This window comes from Chiloscyllium punctatum, chromosome 2 (genome assembly GCF_047496795.1).
Source record: "Chiloscyllium punctatum isolate Juve2018m chromosome 2, sChiPun1.3, whole genome shotgun sequence".
NCBI classification, from domain to species: Eukaryota; Metazoa; Chordata; class Chondrichthyes; order Orectolobiformes; family Hemiscylliidae; genus Chiloscyllium; species Chiloscyllium punctatum.
Genome location: NC_092740.1, coordinates 48,145,731 through 48,157,981, shown reverse-complemented (window position 1 = coordinate 48,157,981; position 12,251 = coordinate 48,145,731). Strand labels below are relative to the sequence as shown.

General features: G+C 39.5%; 1 protein-coding gene across 1 annotated transcript in view; it reads right to left on the bottom strand.

Moving 5' to 3' along the window:
• Positions 1 to 12,251, bottom strand: part of msh3 (mutS homolog 3 (E. coli)) — a 281,291-nt gene that overhangs the window by 45,175 nt on the left and 223,865 nt on the right. The window contains exon 21 of the mRNA XM_072582322.1: positions 10,177 to 10,363. Coding sequence (XP_072438423.1) covers positions 10,177 to 10,363 — 187 coding nt within the window. The remainder of the gene's footprint in view (positions 1 to 10,176; positions 10,364 to 12,251) is intronic.

Genomic DNA, 12,251 nt, shown 5'->3' with positions numbered 1-12,251 from the left:
GCCTAACCAATGACACCCACTGGCCATGATTGAGAAACAAAAGAGAACTCAGAGCTCCACCACAGTCCATTAGATAAAGCAGTGTTGAGGGAGATGCTGATGATAATAGATTTCTACAAGCTCAACACTTCAAGCTTTTATTTTTAGAACTCACACTACGTAACCATCACCACAAGCATAAAATGGACCATGTTACTACAAGATTTGGTGTACTGTCATCCATACTTCAAAGATTTTCACTACATCCCTAAGATAATCTATATTCTTTACGTCGAGAATTCTTTGCCCAGGAAGCCGTGGCTGAACAACAGAACGCTCATTGTTCCTTCCTTCATAAGCACCAGTTCAGCTACGATTGAAATTGCCAGGATAGAAGAGAGAGGAACGACAAGGTGGTAATGTGCAGCTGCATTGGAGCAGGTGGTGCCAGGGAGAAGGAACATGAACTTGTTGTAGAAAGCATCAGCTGGAATCCAGCCTGAGCTCAAGCCCAGGGAGCAGAACCTCAAGGGGCCTGCTTTGAAAAAACAAGGATACTTTTGCAGCAAGAAGTGTTCCCAACATCAAGGTTCCTTTCAGCTGGTACCAGGGAGCTTCAGCAACACTGAGGTTAGTGAAGCTCAAGGAAAGTCTGTTCCAACCAGTCTCTACTCAGAGATTTACACTTGTACTTTTTGACCATTTCAAACAAAAATCAGGAAATTGGCATAACTGTATCCAATACCAATATCTTTTAAACTTGGCATAAAAAATGGACATTATGGTTGTGGATGGAATCATTTGACTCTTTCCAAGTTTTGCTATATATTACTATTTGCTAGTTTTGCTTTACAGGGAAAGCGTCATAGGAAGCAGGATCAATGTCTTTTTAGTAATAAACCAAATCCAGGTTCACTTATGTTCTTAACCCAAAGATTGCAATACATTCTATCAAAAATAAAGTCAGTGGTGTCCTGGTCAAACTGTGTGTCTTTGGATCTAAATTGAATTATGCTAGCATTCATTAGCAGAATGTTGAAGATACATAGTTTAAAATTTTCTTTGATTTATTATTATCTCATATACCAAGATACGGTGAAAAAGTAATTGTTGTACATGCCAAACAGGAAGATATTGAACAGATTCTCTGACTGATAGTTCAACAGAAAGTTATATAGAGATCATGGAAATGACATTTCAAAGATACACTTTGGAGAAAGGAAAATCGTCTAACATATGACTAATGAGCCTCTCCAAAATCTGGCTATAATGTACCATGCTTTTCTGCTCGCTCTGCTCATGCTCTGCTCCATGATTCAACACATTTGTCATTTGTGGCCACTCCTCAGAAAGCCAAAGTAAAATCTAATTTTGTAAATTTTATGTTAAGCCAAGCACTTATCTGTTCACTGCTTCCAAAAGAAGGGTTATTGGCAATACACAGAAACACAATTGTACCTTAAGGAAGTAAATATCACAATGCTGTTTTTACACTCCGGTATAGAAGGTGAGAAAGAGTACAAAACTCTAATTTCTACCATGTTACAAGGTCAGGACCTCAATGACCCAGTATCATTTAGTTTAGTTTAAAAGGAAAAGAACATTTTTGTGGAAGAAATCTGAGAGGAAACAGTTACTACATAAAGCCATTCCAATTCACCTCTTGTGATTTTTACATCCTCAGTGACTGTACAATCTTGACTGAGGACAATTAGGAGATAAATTCTGGCCTCTACTGTATTTCTGATTTTAGATGTTTCACCGTTGATGGTTTTGTCTTCAGTTCACTTGGCCTCAAGCTCTGGAAATCTTCCCTAAATCATTTGACCTCTTTTTTTTATTTAAGTCACTCCTTAAAAATTGCCTTTTTGACAAAGCTTTTGGTAATCTGATCTAACATCTCTGCATAAAGCAGTATGACAGCTATGCAAATTAAAATGCTCTGTGAAACTCTTGGAATGCTGGATATGATAAAGTGCAATGTAAACATAAGTTGTTGTTGATTTGTACATGCCTAGGTTTATGAATTGACACTTGTAATGCAGATATTGTATCTTTAGATATCTCATGTCATCACTGCTTTAGTGGAAGAGTTGGAAATAAAGTCTTCCTTGTTAAATATCTGGATGGATGAATATTAATTGTGTCCAAATAATGAAAACTTGAAGAGGAAAGAACACGTAGCATTTATACTTGAAATACTGCATTGGATGGAGTTGCTAAATATGTCAATGCAGATTAAGAACACTACTTGTCAAACATATCTCATGTGTAGCCATCGCACAATGGAAATTGAAAAAAACCATGAATAAGGAGCCAACGTCGATAGTGCTTGGTATTTAAATAGCCATTAAAGAAGTGAAGTTCTAGAATATTCATAGCCACTTCTAACTACCACTTGGCTTCCCTCCAGGGCAGCAGTCATTCGGAGATGTTGGAAAATTACAAGTACAGTTAAACAGTGCAAGTCGTCATGTCTTCATTTTAGGAGCTTTTTGTTCATCCAACACTGGATTTCTGACAAGCCAGATGAGAAATTAATAAGTAGAGTAATAAAGGTGGAGTAATAAAGGTAGAGTAATAAATGAGGTGGACCTAGAGCTGTCAGCATACATGTGGAAACATATACTGTGTTGTCAGATAATGTTACTGTATGGATGAGAAATAGAAGGGGGTTAGCAGGACAGTCGATACAAGATCGATCTTGGGGAAGCCAGAGTGACTCAGAGTGCTCATAATAAGTGATTCCCTGGCTAAATACAGACAAATAAGAACAGAAACACAGTTACAATCCCTCCTATCCTTCTGGTTCTGAAGGGTCACTGGACTCTAAAATTAACTTTGTTTTCTCTCCACAGATGATGCCAGACCTGCTGAATTTCTCCAGTAATTTCTGGTTTTGTGTGTTTCTACCCAAATGGATGATAGAAGAGAGATGTTGGAGGGGGATGGTGTGGTAAACCACTTCAAAGGCTACTGAAAAATCGAGAAGGAAAAGGAAGGAGAACTTAACTTGGCCACAGACGGACAAAATAACATGTACAATTTTGATAAGGGTTGTCACAGTACTGTGACAGGGCAGATAACTGATTGGAGGGATTCAAACACAGAGCTCTGAGAAAGATGAGCAGGGATTTGGATGGTCAAGGACTGTTGAGGAGAAAGGGGGTTTAAGATGGGACAACAGTTTACCAGGACAAAGGGATTAAAGCTGGAAGTTTTAAGGAGGGTGGTGATGATGACAGATTTAAAGACGCAGGAGCAGGGCCGAAGGACAGCAGACAATATTAGCTAACATTGGAACCAAGAACAGAACAGGGTGGTGAGCAGTATTCGCCTTAGCAGCTGCGCACAGTCAGGTTTTCTCCCCCTGTACACAGTCCCTTTAGATTTGGCCCAGTGAACCAGAGAAAGAGAGGACAGTTACAAGGGCAGCTGAAAACAAAGACTAAGTTCTTCTGACCAAGAAACCCAGAGCTCCTTGCACATTTTAATGAATTGGGGGTTGGAGGATGCAAAATTTAAGATAAGCATAGCAGGATGATCCAGGAACAGTTTTGGCAGAAGAGTGCAGAAGCCAGTATGTAGTGCAGACAGATCTGGTATTGAGACACATTAAACATTGGTATAAAGGAAGGGAGATTATACACCATAGGAGGGTTAACTTGAGTGAGAGAGCCTAATACCTTTATTGGGGATCAAGGATATAAAAGGTATAAGTGAAGGTTTGATTGAATAGGTGGGCAGCTGCAAAATTCCAGTGAATGGAAGGTTAAGCTAGTTAGGTGGGATTCTAAAAGGGTAAAAATGACTTGAGGGAAGAGAATACACAATATCGAATATCCTTTTAATGTCATGTGTACTCTATTGTAGGAATACAACAATATCTGCCTTCTTATGGCAACATCTTAGGTACAAGTACCCAGGTACAATTCTTGGATACAGGGGAATAAAAGTAGATACATTACTTATCGAGTTGAAAATAAGTTTAAAACAGGACATCATTAAAAGGGTTGCCATTGCAGTAGGGTTGGAAATTTCAAGAAGACATTACACTGTAGCAACTCAGCGCAGGGCTTCCGCATGTGGTCTGACTGCACAGGTCAGAATCCAGTCCAACAGCCCTCCAAGCCCCAGTCTGCTCAGTACCCACACTCAGCCACTCCAAGCTAAGTTCCAGGACTGTCTCCACACCAGTCTCTACCCAGGACTTGCTGCCTGTTCTTTCCAGGCACAGATTTTTTGAGGCCTTGTTAAAATCATACAGAATCCAGAAGTAGTTTTGGTCTCTACCTGGTGTTCCGAAAATATTCAGATAATATGTAGAAAATGGAAGATGTGGCATTCTTGAGAGAGAAGCAGTGACAATGTGGACTAAATATATACCTACAAACAGCAAATTCAGACTAACCAGGCATGATCCTAAGTGAAGTAATTAATAAAATAAAGAGAAATAAAGACAAACAAATTCTTATAAATTCTGCAAGGACTAAGCAAAGAGGGATCTGCAGGCTGCATATTGGTGCAGAAATAGGTCAGAGCTGTGGCTGTATGGAGCAAACAGAAACAGAGAAAATCTACAGCTTCAGATACAAAATATAACGGAATTAATTTTGCCCATGGTTAAAAGGACAGTCAGTCAAGAGGCAACAACCATTGCAAGCAGGTTTAAAATAAAAAGAAAAAGTAAGTCAGCAAACATTTTGCTTGACAAGTATTCACTGGGAAAGAATGAACCAAACTCAAATAGCTCTCCCAGGCAAAACTAAGAACTTGCTCCAGCTTAAGTTCTAAATGAGTTAAATTTGCTCAAAAACAATAAATTAGTGATAAACAGACAAACTGTCTAGCATTCATATAGAACCTTTCACAAATGGTGGACATCCCAAAGCCCCTTCCAACCAATAAAGTACTTCTAAAGTGGAGTCATGGCAGTAAAGAAATGCAGCAGCAAATCTGCACACAGCAAGAACCCACAAAAAAGCACTGTGAGCATTACTGATAACCAGTTCTGTCATTTTGATTGACAGCATTGTTAGCCACCTCACTATGGAGAACGTTCCCTGCTTAGCTTTTAAAATCACACCACTGGATCTTTTAGTTCCAGCAGAGAGGACACACATGGTCCCAATTCATCCCATGGAGTTCTGGGGCACTGCTCCCTAAATGAACTGATGGGAGGCCTTGATTTTTCAGCTCCTTAACTGAGAGTTGAATCCAAAACCTGGGACTCAGAAGTGAGAATGCTATCAGTTAAACTACAACTGACAGCACATTGACAGTGTTTATACCAGAGTACCAGAGAAGATTACGGACGAGGTTTGGGCAGCATTAAGAAATAAAATGTAGAGGTATCCGTGAACATGAAGAAGACATTAGTGTACCAGAAACAAGCCTACATACTGCCCCATAAATCAAAAGGGTGATGATATCTATGAATTTGTCTCACTCCAATTCTGTGTAAAATAATGAAATTGAATATTAAGTCAACTTTGGAACATTATCAGAGTAATACCTTAATCAAACTTTTTCAAAGTGGAATCAGAAATAGTTCATTCCGTCTCAAAACCCACTTAGATTATTTTTTGGAAGAAAGAACTCAGCTGAATTCCGGTGACACCAACAAAGTGCTATCCAAAGCTACCAGCAGTCATTAGGACCTGGCCTCCAATTGTCTTGGAGATCCTTTGCTGGTGCAGCAAAGTTCTGCCCTGCTGGGACCTTGTGATAGTCTGTGTGAAATAGCCACTCTACATTATATAAAAATGGATATCATTACTCAGGAACTCAGGCACCGTGACATCAGCACTGCCTTTGTGCAGAAGGCCAATTGAAGGAATAAGGCAGAAGTACATCTTTCTCTACAAGTTCCTTCCAGGAGTACAACCACACTACCACAGGATCAGTTTCAGCATCACTAATAACCTTGTCTAGTGTCTCAGCGACTCTAATGAGGGATCAACATCTTACACTCAAAGCAATGGACAAGGCCAAGGAAGGACTCGAGTGAGTCTTGAACAATTCCTAGCCTGAATCCCAGGAGACAGCAAACTGAAATATCCCTTTGGATCTTCCAATCACAGATTAAAGAAAGATGAATGTCTGGAAGTGCATGAGTGGCGAGAACAGAGCACAGTAAACAAAGTCCGGTGGTATCCTCACCCTGAGGAGATACCTAGAACATGCCCTTGTCCTAACCAACACCTGTGTCGCCTTTATGGTCCCACTGTTGCATGGCTCCTACTGGACTATATCATAGTGTGAGCATAGAACTGCAGAAATATCAATCACACACACACACACACACACACAAAATTGACAATCTTCATCGGGCTGGCCTCCTAATTGAAGCAGTGCTGCAACAAAATTAACATCAAAGACCTCAAAGTTACAACCAAGGTGGCTCTTCCCTGTCAGTCACTCACTGCCAACCTCTTCTTCAGTCATCAGGAGCTACAGTGTAACAATAATGCCTGGTCAGCCTTAGAGTACACCAGAATAAGCACCTGTAAAGAGGCCTTGGTCTCTCTACAAGGAAACACTTTGACCATTGCGATGCAAACCACAAACAAATGCAGGATTTAATCAAGTTTGTGCACAGACTTATCAAGTTTGGATTTTCCACCATGGCTCAAGAGAAAAGTAACAAGCAGCTAAATAAGCCTGAACCCATAACATGAAGAACAAATATTGGGTAGACACAGTTTGGGAGATGCAGCAACTTGAATACACCAAAACATCTCTTCAGCACGATCAAGATGAACAATGTGGCCCAAGTACCGAAGATTAGTAGAGAGAATATTTTGATTCTTCAACCAAAATTCTGTCTTTGACTCAAACATCCTCAACTTCATCACTCAATGCCCTACAGCTTGGTATTGATGCTCCCAGTTCCTGAGTAAAATTAAGAAAGCAATTAAATAGTTGAAAAACAACATAGCCCCTGTACCAGATGGAGTACTTGCTAAAATTCAGAAACATAGCTAAGAAGCACTGCTGCTACAGCTGTACAATCCTGTTTTGCTCACCTAGGAAGAATAATATATGCCAGACAAATCTCAAGGTCACTTTGATCATGACTATCTTAGGGGGATGGTAGACCCCCATACATTCAGTGTCATTGGATCAATGTAATCATTGCTGTTCCTGAATTACATTAGTTACTTGAAATTTTAAACCTAACATAAATCTGACAAATTTGCAAAAGGCATTATAATAGGACAGGCAGTGGAATAAAAGGGATGCAACTGAAAAATGACAAAATTAGAAAATAATAATTACACATTTGGCTTTATATTGATCAATACAAAGCACTGCATTTAGGAAACAAAATTCTTTCCATATAAAAAGAGAGATCAAAAATCAGAACGTGAGATCAAACAAAGAAGGAGAGGTGGAACTTCTGGAATCATTTAAGATCAAGTTAGATCTTGAATTGGGAGAACTTTGGGGTCATCCTGGACAGATGATTAAAGATAGAAAATCAAACAAACTTCCTCACAAGAAAGTGAATTCGTAAGATAAGGAAGGAAAGGAGAGAAACAAGGAACAGCCAGCTCCAAAGAATTGTGACTAAAAAAGGTAATAGAAATTATGTGAAATCATTCCTAGTAAGGAAATGGTCATCAATTTACAAAAACAAATCAGCCAGAAATCACTTCTGGAATCACCATTCCTGTGGCATAAAATATATATAAAATAGAAACATAAGAAACATTAGTAACAAATAAAAGCATTCCACACAAAGCCTGCTCTAGTACATTAACTCTTACTTTACCTAACTGTAATTTAAGTTATGTGAATGCATTTGCACTTCTTTGCTACATTATTTAAAATAGCTGTGCTTCATTTTGTATAAATTGTCAATGGCAGTTAATAGTATTTAATTGCAAACTTTTATTGGCTTATTTAGAATGGCACACAATGCAAAATAACAAAACATGGGCCAAAGGTTTCGCCAACAAAGGTTGTCAAACACCCCTTTATCCCAGTCCTATTGTGTCAGCAATTGTCTGCAATTATGCCATGTTGTACAGTTTTAATCTAACATAATGTAACTTGCAAAAATAGAAATACGTTGCCAGGATACACAGTTAAAAGCCCTTGCAGCAATGAACCAACACTGACATGAAACACAACTGAGAATGTTGATCAATCAGCATTCCTACAACAACCGTTTGAAGCTGTCAAAAATGTTTATTCAGCAAGAAAAAGGTAATCAGCAGTAATAACTGGCAAGTGGTGACTATGAAATTAAGATTTCTATGAAAAAACATAGGTATTCATACTAGAGCAAATGTCACGTTTCACTATGCATATTGTAATTGTTATTATAATTGTGCAGTAATGATAAACTATGCAGGGCAATCATTCATTTTAAAACACAAGAGAGTATAGAAATGTACAGTCCAATTCACAGTGTAGAAATAACCAGTTCAAGGAATAAAGGAAATATACAACCTACATACAATTTCAAACAAAGTGATAAGAAAAGTGGATACAATAATATGTCAAAACAACAAATTAATGTTGATCTGCGTTTCACTGAATGTTGCTCAGTTAAGACTAGTCTTCTATATTACTATATTGATAGCAGGTAGTGTGACAAAAGTTTTCCACATTATTTCAGTTTCTGAAATAAAAACAAAGTACTGGAGAAATGCAGCAAATATGGCAGTTTCTGAGGACAGAGAAAGAAAATGACAAGTCCAAGTTCAATGTGACTTTCCTTCTGTAAAGACATTGTAAAGCAGAGTCAGACTGGATTTCAGACATTAAATCCATTTTTCTCTCCATAGATGCTCCCAGACCAGTTGGATTCTTATTTTTTGTAAATTTCAGATCTCCAGAAACTGCAGCATTTTGCTTTTATTTCAGAAACTGGCCTTCCTTTTGGAGGGGAGCATTTTTGGGAGGGGAGAGGGGGTATTCATGTGAGCACAAACAAGAGAGGATAACAAGGATAGGGTCAAAGATAGAGAGATCTGCACAAGGAGATTGATCTGTATAAAGCAATGACATAGCACAGAGAAGACAATGATGCAAAACATGTTATTAAACATATGGTCAAAAAGATACACAAATACAGTTTAGCAACACAGAATTTGAAGTCATATGATATGGTTGAAAGAACAGGAATGACAACATAATCTTAGTTGGAAAACAGAGAGAGTGTGAAGGAGAGGAAAAGCAAAAGAAATTTGTTGTCCAAATTCAATTTTTCAGATTTTGGAGTGTCACCAATGTAATACTAGTTTCCACAAGGGGCTAGCTGTGACAGGGGGAGAAGTCAAAATTGAGGGCATAGCGTTTTGGAGACAAGGAGGCTGGGGGTGATCAGACTGAAGTGTTGAAACATGGAAACTGACTGAAACAGTTAAATAAGTATTGTTTGTTCTAGTAGAGGCATATAACAGAAGAGGTATAACATTAGAATATGAACTAAATTAATTAAAAGCAAATTATATAAATAGAAAACCAAAGAACTAAAGAACTGTGAAGGCTGGAATTCAGAAATAAAAACAGAAATTGCTAGAAAAACTCAGCAGCTCCAGCACCACGTGTGGGAAGAAAGAGAGTTGATGTTTTGGGTCCAGTGATCCTTCCATTCAACTTCCATTCTGAAGAAGGGTCACTGGACCTGAAACATCAACTCTTTTCTCTCCACTGATGTTGCCAGACTTGAGTTGTTCCCAGCAATTTCCGATTCTATTGTTGTAAACTGGTGTACAGAATAGACAGGGAGAAGCACCTCCCATTGGCAGAAAGGATAAAGATACAGAATACAGATAAAAGAGAGATTGACAGGACCAATGGTGACACAAGAAAAATCTTTCTGTGCAGCAAGTGGCTAATATCTGCCAGAGAGTATGGTGAAGCTTAATACCATCAAGGTTCTCAAAAGAAATTATATAAGAACCTGCAGAAAAGAATTGCAGCATGATGGAAAAAGTACAAGGGAGTAGGATCAGATGAGCGAGCCAAAGGGTTACATCTGTGGTGTAACTATTCCCTGATTCTGGGGACACAATCCAATACATCAATAGGGAGAACAGACACTCAGTCTGGATCGAAATAATAAAACGATCAACAGTAAAAGTGCATTTGACCTTACTGATACACCAAAATCCAACTTTAGTACTAATAGCTTTAGATATCTACCATTCTGGGAATTCATTTGGCATGCAAAATACTTACATCTTTAATAAAGTGCTCCAGAGTAGCATAAGCAATGGCAATACCATCGTGAGTACTTGTGCCTCTTCCCAATTCATCCAAAATAATTAATGATCGTGATGTTGCTTTTCTAATGATCTCAGCTGCCTCTGTCAGCTCTTCCATAAATGTACTTTGACCTTTGTAGATGTTGTCAGATGCTCCCATTCTGAAAGACAAAGATATATTCTTTCAAAACCAGCTGAGATCATGACCCAATGAAAAAGAATGCAAAATTGTCTCCTTTATTGTGAATGCTATCACCAGGTAACAAATAGCACACATGCACTCTGTCACAAACCCCATCAGCGAGGAAGGAAATGATGCTATGGGATTCCTGCATAATGTGAATAACTATATCGAAGGTGCGTGACAGGGCTCAGAGAGAATTGGTGGGAGTTGGAGCCAATGTGGAGCAACAGATCTTACACAAGATGATCCACACTTTCTCCCCACCTCTGGGCAGGCAGCAATGACTGACAAGGGAGTATGGTCCCAGTTTTCAGCCAATAACACACCGCTCCAACTGGGGCCCAGCCACCACCTCACCTCCTTGACCCTTCTGAGCAGCACATGCACTGATAATGGGGTCACCATGGGTCGCTGTGCATGTGCACAGGCACTTCCTGCAGCCTGCTCTGTCACAGTCAGCTGACATCACCTGCCACATCCACATTGGGCAGAGATCACATTACATGATGTAGAATCATTCTGTTCAAAAACTTCCGAGCAATATTTTACGTCATGGCATCCTTGGCTAACTCTCTCCAGACATTACATTCTAAATATTCTAGGTTCCTGGAATGCAGTTTCTGATGGGGGTAGATGAAAAATCTTCAGTACTAACTGGTGTTGGAAATACCACTTGGGAGTAATAAGTTAGAGATTCAGAATATGTGCGTACCCCTCTATCAGAAGTTCCCTTTGATTCTGTTCCAAATTACACATTAAAGACAAAGTAGCCTGGCAATCATTCATGCCATTCTGACAAATTCAACACTGCTTTGCTTTGCGATGTATTAGTGATGTTTGTTCAGAATGTGGCTGCTTACTAATCCTCTTTGGTAAAATGACCAGGATAATGACAGAGGATAATGAACAAGAGGACTTGCCAACTCTTGATCTCCTCAGCAAAGGCTCAAGCATGTATCCTTCACATGATTTCTGCTGAACGAGTGAGTAGATTAGATTAGATTAGATTAGATTAGATTAGATTAGATTAGATTACTTACAGTGTGGAAACAGGCCCTTCGGCCCAACAAGTCCACACCGCCCCGCCGAAGCGCAACCCACCCATACCCCTACATCTACCCCTTACCTACACTACGGGCAATTTAGGATGGTCAATTCACCTGACCTGCACATCTTTGGACTGTGGGAGGAAACCGGAGCACCCGGAGGAAACCCACGCAGACACGGGGAGAACGTGCAAACTCCACACAGTCAGTCGCCTGAGGCGGGAATTGAACCCGGGTCTCTGGCGCTGTGAGGCAGCAGTGCTAATCACTGTGCCACCGTGCCGTCCCTCCGATTGGGATGGGAAAGGTAAGCGGTACCTCTTAATGGTCCAGTTGACATGAAAGTTGTGGTGGAAGACTCAAAGAGGCAGTCCTCTGTAGCAACTTTGCTAATCATTATCTGAGTAAAATACTCTTCAAAACCTTTGGAGGCTGTTGATGGTGAACAAAATGCTTGTTACAATGACTATATCTGAATGGGTAAGTTAAAACTTTTCTTAGACAAATCCAATTGCCCTGAAAGTCAATTATCTAAAGATTATGCTGCCTTTAGGCATGGAAACATCAGGCAATGTATCTGTCCTGGTAAACTCGGAATTTTAAGCTGGTTAATAGCCTGCAGAGACTTTAAGTGTTGTCAATCTGTATGCAAGTCCTCTGGGCTTGGATGCAAGAGTGCCTCAAGGGAGACAATGTGCATTTTTTTTCAAGCAAACAATTATTAGTGCATACAAAAACAGAAATTGCTCGAGAATCTCTGCAGGTCTGGCAGCATCTGTGGAGAGAAAGCAGAGTTAATATCTTGAGTCCAGTGACCCT